Source organism: Prunus dulcis, chromosome 1 (assembly GCF_902201215.1).
Source record: "Prunus dulcis chromosome 1, ALMONDv2, whole genome shotgun sequence".
Classification (NCBI taxonomy): Eukaryota; Viridiplantae; Streptophyta; class Magnoliopsida; order Rosales; family Rosaceae; genus Prunus; species Prunus dulcis.
In genome coordinates this window covers 26,627,977-26,644,588 of record NC_047650.1, presented here as the reverse complement: position 1 = coordinate 26,644,588, position 16,612 = coordinate 26,627,977, and the positions used below count along the sequence as shown (strand labels likewise).

Sequence of the window (16,612 nt, the reverse complement as noted above, 5' to 3'; positions counted from 1 at the left end):
TAACCTGGATTAGAAAAAGCAAATGAATACGTGCATTAATTACAACCCTATTTTATGGAGAGAAATGAACATAATCTTTCCAAATTTAATGTAAATTGTAATTAGCAATAAATCAAATTTTCAGTTGAATTAGGTAACATGTTGAGTTGAATCCTAATTGTTTGTGAGGTACAATACCTCTAGGCTGAGCTGGGCCAAAACACGATATTAGTGGTCGAGTTGGGCTCCCAAAATCACAGAAATTTCAAAACCATTTCTAGGAGGAGTTGAAGAACAGAACCCAAAGCAGAAATGGTTGGGGCGGTTGAGAACGTAGAAGCAGGATTCGTCCAAAAAAAGGTGAAGATAGGGTTAGTGAAACGCAGTGTTTCACTTATGGACTGGTACTTTAACAAAGTTCTCTTATGGGCTTGGGCTCATAGACTGAAACATAACCTAATTGTGTTTTTATTTCGACTCATTGCTTTATATGAAAGCATATATCATATGACTCACATATATTTATAATACAAAATAATACATGCCTAGGACTTTGTGTCTTGGGTAAGTTTGAGTACATGCTTAGGATAGGTCCTCTTTCAGAACTGGCTCATACATTATTGCAAGTATGGGCTAGACACTATAACTCGTCTCAAAAGCCAATAGAGCTAGATAAATTGTATCATATTTATAATTTGTAAAAGGTTTCAGCATGTTAAATCAGTAAACTGTCTGATTTATCAACTAGGATACATAACGTAAGCCTAAATATTAATCTCCAGAGCATGCAAAATATACATTACATGCATTTGAAGCAGATCATCCTTTGCTACGAAAGCCAGGCAACTCATTTCCAAATCGTTGACGACGCATGGCTTCATCAGAAAAAAAAAACTCACTGGAGTGGAGGCCGCTTTGCACACTGTTGTTGCAGGTCACCAGATGATCGCTTCTTGCCACGTTGTAGCAGGTCACTATATGACTGCAAACTCACACCAACATCTTCATCATATTCAAGCCCGATCTCCTCCTGCAATAACATAACAGACTATTTACAACTACACCATAGCATAATGCCTAAGTTCATAAGAACACAGAAGATCCCATATAGGCAAACCTTAAATTCCTTGACATCTTTAGGTGAATTCTCAGTAATAGAATCCCACAGATCTTTGAACATCCTTTTGCGCTTTCTCCATTGACTTATTTTCTCATATACCATTTGCTCAACTGCCTTGCGGTCTTCTGGCTTGACCAAGGTAACTCCTCCACGCAATTTTTCCAATCTGTCCTCCATTTCATTAACCTAATACACAATTCAAAACTCCACACTTCATCCATATTTCATAGCCTCTTTTTCCCAGACACATATTTTGACTAATGTAATGTCAAACATATCCAATTTGCTTACCTCATTTGTCAGTTTGGCTTCTTTCTCCCTTATTTGTTCCAGGGTCAAATTTGACTGCAAAGCTTTAATTTCTGCAACAACGGTGCAAAACGAAAATTCAAATTCACGAGCCAAAGTCTTAAATCAATTCTGGAAAACATGAAATGCAGTAAAGAATTTAACATGTACCTCCCTCAACCTCGCTAATCGATCTCTTTTGTTCACCCAACTGTTCTTGCAGTTTTTCATTTTCTTGCTTCATCCGGCTGAGCTCCTCACTGTTTGGAATGTCGAATTGGTCTTGCCGAGCAAGGTATACCTTCTGCTTACCATACTCCTTGAATGAAATCTTCCCATTATCAGCAAGAGTATCCAGAGCTTTTTGTATGGCTGCCTTTTTGAGGTTGTATTTTTGCAATGCATCCGCCACATTTTGAGAATTCAGTGGCCTATTTTGCTGTATAAAGAGAGACAAGTTTACATGAGCATTAGGGAGAGCACATACTGTGCCTAGTGTCTTCTGTTTGTTTCCCTAGAAAATATCTGCACAACTTTTTTCAATTTCTTAACTTATTTTCTTTCTAGTAAAACTATAGGGAAACAGAGACAAACAACAAAAAACAACAAGAAAAAGCAAATTAATCACAACTGACTTGTGGAGGAAGCTCAGTTGAGCTCAATCATGACAAATTCGATTTTCCCACCTCCCAAACAGCCCAAAAATTCGGAAGGGAATAATACACATTTCATCAATTCAATAAGAAAAAATAATTCGATCCAGAGAAAGTATATAATAATCGGAGAAACGAAAGTAATAAGACCTCAACGCAGACGATTAATGATAAGAAATTTGATTTTACCTCATTCAAGTATCTGAGAACGATAGCTGCAATATTTCGTAAAACCAAAGCAACAAGAAGTTTAACATTCAGTAAAACCAGATTGAAAATCAAATCAGCTCAACAAAAAAGAAGCGTTCACGAATTTGGTTACCGTCAGTGCTATCGGATTTGGGAGCCATTGATCGGAAACTGTACGGAAAAGGGCGGGAAGAAGCTTCTGAAAGTTTTTGCTTTCGTTTTGAAATGGAACGAAAACAAAGGCCTTTGCCTCCTAAAACTCGTAGGCTAATAATGGGCCTCCTTTTTCGGGACGGCGTCGTCTGCCTCTTTAAATGTCGAGTGTTTGATTGGACAAATTTACCCCCGCATCAAATACCGAATTTACATAAACAACTCGTTAATTTGGTGTCGTGAGGCATGCCACGCAATGCCGTTTCGTTCTCAGAAACGATGGCCGTCATCAGCAGCACAACATCTCAGCCTCTGCTCTGCACCAACCGCACCATTTTCTCAACCAAACCCTCCTTCAGCCCTCGTCCCAAGACCCATTTTTGCACACAAAGGCCAGTTTTTGCAGCACTGGACCTCCAAAAGTGGCCTTCACAACAATCACCCGCAACCCACAAAAGGGACTCTAAATTGAAAACACTTGTGTGCCGCGCGGCTCGTCGAAAACCCACAACCACTGTTCAACAGGAGAATGATAGCTCAGAGAGACTGCTTCAGATTGTTCTGTGGGTTGCTGAGGCAGTCTACATTTTGTGGCTTTTTCTCCTTCCTTATGCTCCCGTGTGTAAATGTAGCCTTCTTTTTGACTTGACTCACATTCTTATATACAATCTTAGCTGATGAATATTTTTGCTTTTCATATTACAACAGGGAGACCCAGTGTGGGCTATAAGTTCTGATACAGTGAATTCTCTTGTCGGCCTGTCTCTGAATTTTTTCTTTATCTTGCCTCTTTTGAACTCTGGTAAGCTCAACTGGGTCATATTTGTTATTGATTTTTCTGGGTTCTGCTCTACTAGACAAATACTGGTAAAATTCTTATTAATTTTTCTCTTGATGAATTCTGAAATGAACTTTTTGGCAGAGTAGTTACTGCTGGTTTGATTAATGCCCCAGTTCTTCACCCTGTAAGAATTTGTCATTCCAAGTAAATGTGGTTTTTACTACCAAGTTTCATAATTTAAGCATTTTTTTTTTTATAATCATAGGCCAATGTTTTTCTGTTTATGTGTTTGAATTAGATGTCAGAAGGGCTATTCAACTTTGTAATTGGGTGGACATTCATGTTTGCTCCTTTGCTGTTCACGGATCGTAAGAGGGACAGATACAAGGGGTCTCTAGACGTCTTATGGGGCTTTCAGATGTTTCTTACAAATAGTATGCTTTCTTCCAAACTCTCGTATTTGAGGATTGAGTGAGTGTTGGATTAGCTTAACCATGTAGGTCACAAATGCAACTATCTTTACCTTCAATAGCCTACGCAGAAAATATGTACAGAAAGCAACAATCTTTTGTTTGGCATATCATCTTGTTAATTTCTCAATCAAGATCATGCATTGCCCAACTGTCTAGGAAACACAAATTATATATGTGATTGTAAGCTAAAATCACTTTAATTTGATAATCTATGATTTCTAGTTTACTTTGTAACGAGCATGGTTTAGACTCCAGCTACATTTCCACCAACCTTATGTCCTGATTGTTTCGTATATGATGTGAACAGCTTTTTTAATACCTTACATGGCTATTCGGCTAAATGAGGCTGAGTCAGACTACACTCCGAGCGAGCGCTCACAACTTGGGTCTGTGATGACCAATGGTGCTCCCATTGTCGGACTTGTTGGTGGAGTGATATGTCTGATATCTGCATTGTGGGCTCTTTTTGGCCGAATGGACGGCAACTTTGGGAGCATTTCAGACAGATGGGAGTTCTTGATCAGTTATCTAGGATCAGAGAGGCTGGCTTATGCATTCATTTGGGATATTGGTCTTTACACTGTCTTCCAGCCTTGGTTGATTGGTGAAAATCTTCAAAATGTTCAGAGCAGTAAGATTGGTATTGTAAATTATCTTAGATTTGTGCCAGTGGTTGGCTTAGTTGCGTACCTTGTTTGTTTGAATCTGGATGAGGAACTGTAACTACACGTTGGTTACCGTGCACAATAATAGCAATATAGCTCACTGATATTCCAGTGGATTAAATGTAGATCTGTAACTTTATTATATTTCAAGAGCAGATCAGGCTTCCTCTATTCATCCCAGGACAAAGACAGCAGTGCCAGAAATGGTACCACGACATGAAAATGTGAAGCTTCCTCTATTCATCTTAGGACAACAAGACAATGTACAAACAGAAAGACAGGGGAATGAAGTTTCCCCTCTATTCTCTAAAGGGTAAAAGGCCATGGGGCCAACAATTTTTGCCATACATTATTTTTCACCAGAGGCAGAGTCATGCATGCTAGAATTACCTAAATAAAGTAAATGGAAAATAAAATTGAATAAGAGTAATAATGGGAAATCAAATATATTTGCATGTGACTCACCGCCCCGGGCCACCATATTGTTTTTGTCAAATATAAACCAACAAAATGCTTTGTCAAGTTGTCAATAATGAGTCACTCTCTGGTGTGAGATTTTTCCTTCTTTTTTCTTTTCTCTTCACTGAAGCATTTTCTTTTTGCCAAATATAAACCAATAAATTGTGTTTATTATTTTCCTCACTTTTAGTTTTCAAGTTCTTGCTTGCTAATTTGTGGTGCTCTGCTGTTTGTTGGGGCATGGAAAATTCTCTTTTGGGCAGCTTCAAAGCAGATGAGTATGAAAAAGCAGAAAGCAGATGCACATGTTTCAATTTTATGAAGTATTGGAAAGATTTACTAGACTTTGCTAGTAAAGCATGGGAAATGGGCCGCTCTGATCCCAGGAAAGTCATCTTTGCAATAAAAATGGGACTGGCTTTGTCCATTGTTTCTCTGCTAATATTTTGGAAAAAATCATATCATGACATTGGTCAGTACTCAATCTGGGCTATCCTCACGGTCATTGTGATGTTCGAGTTTAGCATAGGTATAAACATTTGACTTCAAAATGTAACGTCACAGTTCAGGCTTTTAATTTTTCTTTTTAACGTAACATTAATCTTATTTTTTATTTCATGCAGGAGGGACTTTCATTAAGGGATTCAATCGGGGGTTGGGAACATTGTTTGCTGGAATACTTGCCTTCTGCTTTGCTGAGCTATCTTTACTGGCTGCAAACTTGGAAGAAGTTGTAATTGTTATGAGCATTTTCATCGTTGGTTCGTACTAGTATTTGCAAACTAAAACCATATTTAAACTTAATCTCCTTCGAAATATTTGGTTTTTCCACTTTTCTAACTCTGATTCTTTGAGACCCTTCAGGATTTTTCGCATCTTACTTGAAGCTGTACCCAACAATGAAGCCCTACGAGTACGGCTTTCGGGTTTTTGTGTTGACATATTGTATCCTCATGGTTGCTGGGAACAGAACAAGGGAATATAATGAGGCAGTTGCGACTCGATTGGTGCTTATTGCAGTGGGTGCTGCTGTTTGTTTGGTTGTGAATATATGCATATACCCCATATGGTCAGGAGAGGATCTGCATAACTTGGTAGTGAAAAATTTCAAGGGGGTTGCGGCTTCATTAGAGGGTATATATATGTTCAACATTGCATGCATGTCTTTGTCTTCACCGAAAATTTTCAACTCCTAATTAGCTTTCTGCTCTATTAATTTATCCAAATTTTTTGGTCAGGCTGTGTTAATGGGTACTTGAAGTGTACTGAATATGAGAGGATCCCATCAAAAATTCTTACATACCAAGCTGCAGATGATCCGCTATACAAGGGCTACCGATCCGCGGTAGAATCTACGAGCCAAGAAGAAACTCTGGTATGATTTGTCCGACTTGGACAAGAATTGGGTTTTGATTTTTCTAGCGCGGAAGCAGGGGAGTTGTTAATTACTTGACATGTTTTCCACAAGTGCAGTTGGGCTTTGCAATCTGGGAACCACCTCATGGGCGTTACAGAATGTTGAAATATCCTTGGATAAATTTTGTCAAACTAAGTGGTGCACTGAGGCATTGTGCATTTATGGTTATGGCTCTACATGGATGCATTCTTTCCGAAATACAGGTGATTATGTTTATGTTTTTGTATATTCAACCAGTTCTTTCTTTGGTAAAAAAAGAAGAAGCTTTTTATAAGATTATTGGCTTGTAATTTTGTACATGCATGCAGGCCCCAGCAGAAAAGAGGCAGGTCTTTTGTAGCGAGCTCCAGCGGGTAGGAGCAGAAGGTGCAAAAGTCTTGCGAGAACTTGGAAAGAAAGTAGAGAAGATGGAAAAGCTAGGCCCCGGCGACATACTCAAAGATGTGCACGAGGCAGCGGAGCATTTACAGAAGAAGATAGACCAAAAATCGTACCTTCTGGTCAACTCAGAGAGGTGGGAAATTGGAAGACGGCCTAAAGAGCTAGAAGACGACCCTCAAAGGCTTTTGGATGCTAAGGAACTTGATAATATGCAATTGGGTTTTAAGTCCTTAAGTGAAACTGTGCTTGACCTGAGGCCAGTTACAACAGCATGCACACCTTGTGCACCACAAAGTGCTTCATCAGACAACATGTTTAGGGATCAAGCATCTTGGCCCTTGCCTCTCTCATTTGGTGGCCATGGAGTCATTAATGAAGATGATTGCAGAACATACGAAAGCGCAAGCGCCCTGTCCTTGGCCACATTCGCATCGCTTCTGATCGAGCTTGTTGCCCGGCTCCAAAATGTGGTTGACACCTTCCAAGAACTTGGGGAGAAAGCAGACTTTAAGGTGCCTGTTCTTAATGCACCGCCTACAAAGAAATCTGGGATTTGGCCATGGTAGCGGCAGATTTGGGGTTTCAGGTACAAAACTTGAGATGGGTTGGGTGTTTAATTCAAACTACCGGCTTCCATTTTCATCATCATATTCTTCCAATTACTGGGTGAAGCTTCTGAAAATCTTGTGGCATTCGATTGTGTTATTACTTCAACCTAATGGGAAACGTTATTGAAGTTGGGCTGAATGCTTATTTTATATAGCAGAAAATTCCAATCTTGAAAATATAAGATCCTAATTCCAAAACATTCATGCAGTTTGTTAACTATATTGAAAATTGCTCGTTAAGTTCCTTTGTTTAATACATTTGATTTGTAAGTTTGGATAATGCCTTGCATACATGATAACATACTGGACGCACCGACAAAAATATGAGTCAAGTTTGATCAGATCATACACATCCAACACTCATCTATGAGGCAACATATCACAACCCACAATTCAAAATATCTAAGAATGCTTGCGCTTGGATTTCTTTTTGGAAGGTTCTCCAGATTCCGCAATATATGCTTCTGCATTTACATTCTCAGCCGAGTTTAGTCTTCCATACTCTTTTGCCTTTTTCTGCAAAACAACCAGGGGATGCAATTAACAAAAAAAAGGAAAGGTAGAAAGAAACCAAGAAGAGACCCATGTTTTTCTATTTGAATCAAAATGTGACCCTTCAGCCTGTCATGCCAATTTCAGAAAGTATAATTGAGTTCTATAGATCATTTCAATTTACCTTTAAAGATACGGCCATGGCAGCCAGGTCTTTGCCACCATCGTCAGATTTGGTATCCTGAACTGCAGGCTCCTGATTCAGAAAAAAGAAAAATTAGTAATAGCTTGTAGGAAGGACATAATTTAAAAAATCCAGGCTCCTGACTAGGAAGATATAATAAGAACCTCAAAGCACATGATACAAACAAAAGATAAATTTCTAGGTGGAACTCATATGTCCCTACTTTTGGAGGGATGAAAGCAGCTTCTCTTTTTCGCTTGTTTTCTGCAGTTTTTTCAGTCTGCTTCTCTTGCCTCTCTTGCCACTTCTTTGCTGATTTCACTTTGTCATTCAAAAAGTATTCTCCAGTTTGCAATTGTATGTCAATCTGAAAAAGGTTTTATAACATTGTAAGCACATATTATTCACATCTTTCAATTTGATTATAGAAAAACTCCTCATAAAGAGTGAGTAATCCAAGACTTTCAAGTAGAATGATAACAATCAAGGGAAAAGGAAGAAAACAAGTAATCCAAGACTAATCATTTTTTTTCACATACAAAACAAATCAATAAAACCTATAAAAAAAAAAATCTCTATATAAATTATCTGGCCCACTACAACCAATGATTCTAAAGAAAGTCTTCATTCAACAGAGATAAAAAAGCAACAGCCAAAATGCATCCGACAACTAAAAAGGATTTTCCATTCAAATTTAAATTTACCTGGAAAATGAAGAACATCAGGAAAAAAGAATGGATATTTACATAGATACAAATCAGACTACAATCAAGAACTAAAATGGTAAAAATATCAACAAATTAGGCCTCTACCATTAACTATGACAAGGACTGCTGAGATTTTCATATTTTTAGGCAGATTACATGCCATCCATATAGACAAAGTAGCTTCAGAAATATAGCAATTTGTTATGCTCATTTAGGAGTATAGCAACCTTATTATGCTTCATTCAGAAATATAGCAACTTTATAAAAGTTTCATGCAGAACCACAGGATGCAGAAGGACCAAACATTATAAAAGCAGACACAACAGGACAAAGAATCCTTGCAGGAGGACAAAACAAACAAGGGTCTGGTAGCAATCGCTCACCTTACTAGGTTGTGGAGGAGGTGGGTAAGGTGTATATGGTCTCTTCTCTTTACTCTTAACCTTGTTTTGGTTAATATTTTTCCTGGAGAGAGAGAGAGAGAGAGAGAGAGAGAGAGAGAGAGAGAGAGAGAGAGAATAGTTCAAAATAAAAGTAATACAATTTTATGCATGCACAGAATTACAAACAAATGAAATAGATGTCATACTTCTTAAACTTCGGAAGAAATCTATCCCAGCTCTCATGTGCCAGTGTTGGATCCTTTTCAAGTTCTTTCCTCACCATGAGAATCTGTTTACCAGGAGGGAAGAGATAAAAGGCACTTAAGAGAGACATTCATTTAGAGATCTTCAGGTCAAAAACAGTAACTTTGTAAAGTGAAAGAGCAATATTGAAAAAATCACACAATACAACTATATTCACCTTGATATGAAATATGGGATGCATTACATTCTGCATGCAGTCTTCCACAATCTTCCTGACTTGCTTTAATGGTTTAAATGAACCCATTGCAGAAACAGTGTTTCCCTATCCATTTACAAGAAAATTAAAAATCTTTAATCCATACTTTCACTTCAAATAAAAATGTGCAACATAGCAATCAAAATCACAAGGAATAGAACACTTACTTGGATCAGAATATAACAGCCCGTCAGTATTTCAAGTGCCTGTATCCAAATTATAATGTAAGATTAGAGAAACAGCACAAAGATTTAAAGATTCACCTAATGGAATGTGTAATCAAAGATATTGGCATTATAATTTTTCTTTTTCTTATTCTTGGGTGACAGTAGTCAGTAAAACACAATATCTGAATCACTTTATGCACCTTTAAAGTGGACGAATTGGGGCCCATGAGACGTTGCCGCCGTTTAATAAATCGTTCCTGCACTCAATGGAAGAGATTGGAGCAAGTTGAAAAGTCAGTTCTTGCACAAAAGTTCCGCAGTCAGTACTTATTTGTAGCCAAGTCCTACCTCTTCCCTAGTAATAAAGGGGGTATTGGGTAGGGATTGAACCCAAAGGTTATGGAGGAGTTTGAGGAAAGTGGAGGGGTACCTCCTATCTTGTAGCCCAGCTATTGTACCCAAATAAAGGGAAACATAGGTTTGAAAATCATCCGGAAGCATTTGACATGTCAAAGCCACAACTCTACTCTACAACTTAGAATTCTACACCGCAATTTTATAATACAACTTAGTATTTGGCATCAAACTTTAAGGTCCTGCATTAGAACTACATAGAAGGTTTCCAAAAAATAAAATAAAAGTAAAAACTGATAGGAGGTCAATGACTTAGATCTGTTTTTAAGAAAATTGACAGTCCCCTGATGCAAATAAATGAAAGGAAGTTGAAGCAATACACACCTTATTTCTCACCAAGTTACTAATCTTGATGATGTCACATTGCATTTCATCATTCAGTACTTTTATTGCCTGAAACCAAAAAGTTGAGAACTTGAATCAGAAAATTAACAAAAAATAGCTCAGCCCTTAAATCAGTTCCATGAAGAAGAAAAAAAAGGAGTTTCCAATAGAAATTTCAGCATAAATATCATATATTATAGGTAGTAATATTTCTACTGAGCTTTTCATTGAGATACAAATACTATGACATAAAATATAAAGTACATTTTTACTGCTGATTCTGAAACCAATATAATAGCCTCAATAGAGAAAAGGAATTACATCGACTGAACTTATAAAGTATATAAGAATACAATCCATTTGAACTTATAGAAAAACTAATTCACAAAAAAAAAATATAATCACAATAAAGAAATCTGACTTTGTACCTGAGGAGCAGGAACACTTCTTGACAAAAGTTTGATAAGATCCCTAGCTTTGACAACAATATATGGGTCCTTAGTCTTTCTGGTTGTAGAGACTGTCATGGAACCCTCAACCTAACCACATTATAAATGCAACAATTTATTAGGTACTTCAAATCATACACGAGTTTGAACAAACAACAGTTATTGAGACATACCAGATTCAGTTCACATGAAATGCCATACTCTTTCAAAGCAGATTTCACTATAGGCCAGGCTTCTTGCAAATATTTTTCTGCAAGGCAATGCAAATGCACCCCATCAAACGTGACCCAAAATCTCAAGCACTTTTCTCACGACTAAAACTTAAAAAGTAACAAATTTACATTTGTTTTCCCACAATTTCTAAGCAGCCAAACGCACAATGAAGGAAGAGGAACAAGAAGAAGAGAGCTGGTACCTCTGTATTGAGGGAATAGCGTGGAGAATGAGGTGACTTCAAGCATGCCACCTTCGTTCCAAGAAGGGTCGAACTTCTCAATCTTCCAGCGGTCTATATTTGGGTCGTCATCCCAAGGTTTTGGCTTGCGGTGCTTGCCCTTGTTCTTTTGCTTGGGCTCGACGCCGCCGTTTTCGCTGCTCTCCATCGTCGCTGTGTTGTGTTTTGCTTCGGTGTTTGAAACCCTAGACGTATAGAGAGTGAACCAGTTAAAAACCCATGGGTCGGCCCGTTTTATCTACTACCAAGTAGTGACGAAAAAAAAGGGCCGTTATTTTGCTGGGAAAATTCAACAATAAAATAAGCGTAGACATCTGATTTTACCATCCAAAAAATAACATTATGTAGCAGGTTATTTTTGTGGCTTAAAATAATAACTTTTTAGGGTAAATTGCGAAAATGGTCCTCAAATTTGTATGCGATTTATATTTTGGTTCCTAAATTAAATTATTAGTCCAAATGATACATAAACTCTATGTTAATCGCCCATTTGATCCAACCGTTACATTCTGTCAATATTGCTGTTAAATATGAGGGCAAATTGGTCATTTCGTACATTAAAATAAATAAAAATAAAAAAAATAAAAACTCAGTAATTGGAATAGGGGAGAAGAAATTGAAGGGAGGGGGTTTGGGTCTCATGATTTTTTCCTCTCTTTTTCTTCAATTATTTTCTAATTTTGTATTTATTTTAACCCTATTTTATTTGTTAATTATGAAAAGTCGTATTTACCCCTAAAATTTGGTTACATTTAACAGAAAATGTAACGGTTGGATCAAATGAGCGATTAAAATAGAGTTTATGTACCATTTGGACTAATAATTTAATTTAGGGACCAAAATGTAAATCGCATACAAGTTTGAGGACCATTTTCACAATTTACCCTAACTTTTTAACCCAATTGTTTTCAATAATCTCTTTAATCCTTAATATAAGAAACACACTTATAGGGGAGTGGCTCCAATTCAGCCAACTATATATATCCTTGTGTTTTTTATATGATTACAATTTTTTATTTTATGAAGTGTAAAGATAAGACACGAATTTTAGATATTATAAAGAGATGTACCACTAGATTTAGAACTAATTAAGTTATGTATGATTATAACTTCATAATTTTCTATCTATTTTCTTCTTGAATTGAAATTTAAATGCATATACGAGCTTAATCAAATTGGCTAGAGTGGATGTGCTCCACACTATGCACCAGAGTTCGAATCTCTCTCTCATTAATTTATATTATATTATATTAAATTAGAATATTGCCAATAAAAAAAATTTGAAATTGAAATCGATATAGTTGATTGGTGAAAATTTCAGAACAAATTAATACAGTTTTGTTCAATGGATTGAATTTTGGTATGGATGGTTGATTTTGCTGATATACTTTTGTTATAAAAAAATATATATATATTTTTGTCAATGATTGTTTAAAATAAATGAGCCTTTATAGATCATGTGACTGGCAATCATGAAAAATATAAACTTAACCATTTTTTTTATAACAATATAAATGATTCTTTTCGTTTAGCAAGTTATGGCTTGCACGGGCAGAAAGACTCTCTCTTTTTCGTATAGCCTTTCCAATATCTCACAGAAAATTCATGATCAAATCTTCATCTCTGGCCATCACCTGGCGAGATTAGGAAAAGGAGAGATAAATAAGAAGGGGAAAAAAAAAAAAAAGTGGATATAACCACACACAAAAATTATTTAAAAAAGGATATGGGATTCGTTGACTGTGTTGGAGTAAGCTGTAGATAGCGACACCCTCCTGCACATGATAAAACCCCCTGACGGTCGCTGCTTCCACCCACAGATGTCAATTCTAGAGCCAACCGGATTGTAACACGTGGAGGGCCTGAACCTGGACGGCTGCAGAGCATAAAAGCTTCACTCTCCTACCAGTCCCCAGTTTTTATCTGTTTTCCGTGCGTTCTATAACTTTCTCCACGTCTCTCGCACGGTCGCACCACCCATTCAACCACCTCTCAAGCTCCAAACTTTTTCAACTGCCCAAACTACCAAACGACCAAACGACACCGTCTTTCTAATACATAGTAATGCTTTATCCTTTTTCACGGTGATGCGTCAATGTCTCCTTGTACGAGTCATCATCCCCCTCGTGTACTATTTGTTTCTCTGAAACCCTGAGTTTTTTCCTCTTTCAATCTCATATCTGTCTGTGTCGAATAAATGGCGGCCAAAATTGGTTCCTTTAGGCACAGTTTTGCCGAGAGAAGCAAGGAGAGGCTGCTATCGAGAAAAGGTTACTCGGATTTTGGCCTCAACAGCTCTGAAACCGGCGATGATCATGTTAAATGTGGATGTTTTCGAGCAGTTTCTGATGGATTTAACAATTTCTGTAAGAGTTTTCAGGATACTTTTATCAAATTGTATCAAATGGGTCACTCGGATCCTCGAAAAGCTGTCTTTGCTGCCAAGATGGGGATGTCACTGTCAATTGTATCGCTGCTCATATTTTTCAAGGAGCCCCTTAAAGATGTTAGCCAGTATTCCATCTGGGCAATTCTCACAGTTGTTGTCGTCTTTGAATTCAGCGTAGGTATTAGTTCTTCTCATCATGCTTATCAGCTTATGTTTGTCTAATTCAGTTTTCAAGTTACAGAAAAAAGCAATAGTATCAAACAAAGTTGATCCCTTTTTCGTTTGTTTGTGTGCTTAATGGAAAGTTTATTGTCATTTTGTTGTTAAAGGTGCAACCCTGAACAAAGGTTTTAATCGTGCTTTGGGGACGTTTTCGGCTGGAGGGCTTGCTTTGGGTATCGCAGAAGCATCTGTATGGGCAGGAGATCTCCAGGAGGTTGTTATTGTAATCAGTGTTTTCATAGCAGGTATTAAGTTAGTTGATATTAATCAATATCAGTAGAGAAATTGACCTTTTTTTTTTGGTTCTTTACTATTTGGCACCTTGCAGGTTTTCTTTGTTTATGATAAATCCTTTCTCTGAATTGACTGTTGGGTTTTGTGGTATTAGGTTTTTGTGCTAGTTATGCCAAGCTTTATCCGCCAATGAAGTCTTATGAATACGGATTTCGGGTATTCTTGTTGACTTATTGTATCGTCCTGGTGTCTGGGACTTCATCATTCGTCCAAACAGCAATTTATCGATTATTGCTTATTGGAGTCGGTGCTGGCATATGTTTGGGTGTAAATATACTCATATACCCCATCTGGGCAGGGGAGGATCTCCACAAGCTGGTGGTGAAAAACTTCAGGGGTGTTGCTGTTTCTTTGGAAGGTCGGTTCATTTTTGTCTTTAATTTTGATTGTCTCCTGGAGATATCTGCCAAAAATGACATAATGTTGAGTATATCTTGATTTATACTCAATTGCAGTTACGAGATTGATCTTGAGGTGTCATGTTTTGTTCTGTTATAGGTTGTGTTAATGGATATCTGCAATGTGTTGAATATGAGAGAGTTCCTTCAAAGATTCTCACTTACCAAGCTTCTGATGACCCATTGTATAGTGGCTATAGATCGGCTGTACAATCTTCAAGCCAAGAGGAATCTCTGGTGTGCTGATATTACAATTCTGCTTCTATTCTTCAAAATTTGAACCGAATAAGGTCAGGAATTATTGGTTGAACTTACTCAAATTTAACACTGTTTATGCAGTTGGACTTTGCAATATGGGAGCCACCGCATGGCCCTTATAAGTCATTCAATTATCCCTGGAGACACTATGTCAAAGTTGGTGGTTCACTTAGGCATTGTGCATTCATGGTCATGGCAATGCACGGATGCATACTCTCAGAAATACAGGTAAATATTTCTCTTTCCTTTTTACTGTGGCTTTGCTGAATGTATATAGCAGAAGAAGAAAAATGTCGACATTAAATTCTGAATCTCCATATATGAGTCCAGGAGATGGATCTTATGGTTCATACTGTTCATTTGAAAATAAAATGACCTTATGATTATATGATTATTGTAACATTAAATCTTGAACTTGGTTTTACTTGATTTGCACCGTTCCCTCAAAATAATTTTGATTTGTCATGCCAATTACACTACTCAAGAAGAAGGGATTCTAAAAATTTTGTTTTGGCTTTGCATAGAATAGCCTTACATCCCATTTCTCTGTTTGCAAAGACAACAAAAGATTCTGAACCATGCAACAACAGGTCCCTTAGTTGTTTAAGATTCTAAGAGCACAGATTTCTTCTTAATCCTGTGTTTCTTAGGTTACCAGTCCATAACTTATGATACCCTTTTCCAGGCCTATCCGTTTTCATAATCAGGTTTCGTGCATGTGTTTCTGTAGGCTCCACCAGAAAAGAGACAGGTTTTTGGCATGGAGCTTCAGAGAGTTGGTAACGAAGGTGCTAAAGTACTTCGTGAGCTAGGAAGCAAAGTGGAAAAGATGGAAAAACTAAGTCCGAAAGACATACTTTTTGAAGTGCATGAAGCAGCAGAAGCGTTGCAGATGAAGATAGACGAAAAGTCATACCTTCTTGTGAATTCAGAAAGATGGGCACCTGAAATACAGCCCAAGGAATATGAAGAACCTCAGCATTTTGTTGATAGAGAGAATGAAAATAAGCAGGTGGTGATTGACTCTCTCAGTGAATTCTGGGATCCTCAGAATCCTAGCGGGGGTGCAGATCCTTCCATGCGACAATGGATATCCTCGGAAAGCTTGTTAAAAAACCCAGTTTCTTGGCCGCGCCTTTCGTTTAATGCACATGTTGTGCAACAGGAACCAGAAGAATCAAAAGTTTATGAAAGCGCCAGCTCCTTATCTTTGGCAACGTTTGCATCACTTCTGATTGAGTTTGTGGCTAGGCTTCAGAATCTCGTGGATGAATTTAAAGAGCTCAGTGAGAAAGCCAAGTTTAAGGATCCTGTGGACCCATTTGAAGTCAAAGAGGAGGTGGTTGGGTTTTGGACCAGACTATTAAGGTGGTTGCGGTTGAAGAATTAAGAGTGGGTTTTTCAGTTGGCTAGATATGCGTTATAATTTTGATCCGAAAATTTGGAGGTCATCATCACTGGTGGTAACTCAAACGAGTTGACAAAGTGATTTCGGTTTAGCTCTACAGATGTATTGAAAATGATGTACAAAGGCAGGGAGTGAGGTTCTCTGCTTTGAACTCTTGATTTGATGCCCTTTGATGCAAGCCATGGTGGGAAATCCCCATTTTCACAAAAGTCCGGTTCATCACAAAAATTCTTATATGAGCAATTGATGGAGAAGGAAACGAAATTTGGATCCGTTTCAAGCATAAAAATGCATATGCCTTTTTTGTCTCATTGTCATAGGCTATCATAGTATCATGTAGTTGTGTATAATAAGCCATGAATAAAGCCTTTTTTTTTTTTTTTTTTTCTTTTGGAGTAGCCTGAAGCCGATAAATGTGAAAATAAGAATATGCTTTGACTGAA

The 16,612-nt window shown here is 37.5% G+C and overlaps 5 protein-coding genes across 6 annotated transcripts; 3 read left to right on the top strand and 2 right to left on the bottom strand.

Annotated features, from left to right (window-relative positions):
• Nucleotides 1–648: 648 nt before the first annotated feature.
• On the bottom strand, nucleotides 649–2,491 carry LOC117615120 (homologous-pairing protein 2 homolog). The gene is made up of 6 exons (XM_034344125.1): nucleotides 2,363–2,491; nucleotides 2,230–2,255; nucleotides 1,559–1,826; nucleotides 1,391–1,461; nucleotides 1,097–1,285; nucleotides 649–1,009 (listed from the first exon to the last, which is right to left on the bottom strand). Exons 1-6 carry the CDS (start codon nucleotides 2,388–2,390, stop codon nucleotides 875–877), a joined length of 717 nt encoding a protein of 238 aa, XP_034200016.1. The 5' UTR covers nucleotides 2,391–2,491; the 3' UTR covers nucleotides 649–874.
• Nucleotides 2,492–2,599: 108 nt separating this feature from the next.
• LOC117630953 lies at nucleotides 2,600–4,472 on the top strand. Its single transcript, XM_034363839.1, has 5 exons — nucleotides 2,600–3,000; nucleotides 3,091–3,184; nucleotides 3,310–3,347; nucleotides 3,462–3,597; nucleotides 3,944–4,472. Exons 1-5 carry the CDS (start codon nucleotides 2,629–2,631, stop codon nucleotides 4,357–4,359), a joined length of 1,056 nt encoding a protein of 351 aa, XP_034219730.1. The 5' UTR covers nucleotides 2,600–2,628; the 3' UTR covers nucleotides 4,360–4,472.
• An 18-nt stretch (nucleotides 4,473–4,490) lies between these two features.
• On the top strand, nucleotides 4,491–7,439 carry LOC117630931 (aluminum-activated malate transporter 9-like). Of its 2 annotated transcripts, none has more exons than XM_034363808.1 (7): nucleotides 4,491–4,614; nucleotides 5,024–5,289; nucleotides 5,384–5,521; nucleotides 5,625–5,894; nucleotides 5,999–6,135; nucleotides 6,234–6,380; nucleotides 6,486–7,439. In XM_034363808.1, exons 1-7 carry the CDS (start codon nucleotides 4,505–4,507, stop codon nucleotides 7,122–7,124), a joined length of 1,707 nt encoding a protein of 568 aa, XP_034219699.1. In that variant the 5' UTR covers nucleotides 4,491–4,504; the 3' UTR covers nucleotides 7,125–7,439. The 2 variants fall into 2 exon arrangements, with proteins under 2 accessions (XP_034219699.1, XP_034219708.1); XM_034363817.1 differs by having other exon boundaries at nucleotides 4,512–4,614; nucleotides 4,998–5,289.
• Nucleotides 7,376–11,452, bottom strand: LOC117630944 (KRR1 small subunit processome component homolog). Its single transcript, XM_034363828.1, has 12 exons — nucleotides 11,162–11,452; nucleotides 10,920–10,996; nucleotides 10,726–10,836; nucleotides 10,298–10,366; nucleotides 9,760–9,816; nucleotides 9,560–9,598; nucleotides 9,354–9,458; nucleotides 9,139–9,221; nucleotides 8,933–9,014; nucleotides 8,066–8,209; nucleotides 7,843–7,914; nucleotides 7,376–7,682 (listed from the first exon to the last, which is right to left on the bottom strand). The coding sequence occupies exons 1-12, from the start codon at nucleotides 11,346–11,348 to the stop codon at nucleotides 7,569–7,571; spliced, it is 1,140 nt and encodes a 379-aa protein (XP_034219719.1). The 5' UTR covers nucleotides 11,349–11,452; the 3' UTR covers nucleotides 7,376–7,568.
• Nucleotides 11,453–13,142: 1,690 nt separating this feature from the next.
• LOC117615358 (aluminum-activated malate transporter 4) lies at nucleotides 13,143–16,551 on the top strand. Its single transcript, XM_034344429.1, has 6 exons — nucleotides 13,143–13,767; nucleotides 13,919–14,056; nucleotides 14,200–14,463; nucleotides 14,604–14,740; nucleotides 14,843–14,989; nucleotides 15,492–16,551. Exons 1-6 carry the CDS (start codon nucleotides 13,398–13,400, stop codon nucleotides 16,149–16,151), a joined length of 1,716 nt encoding a protein of 571 aa, XP_034200320.1. The 5' UTR covers nucleotides 13,143–13,397; the 3' UTR covers nucleotides 16,152–16,551.
• The last annotated feature ends 61 nt before the right edge of the window (nucleotides 16,552–16,612 follow it).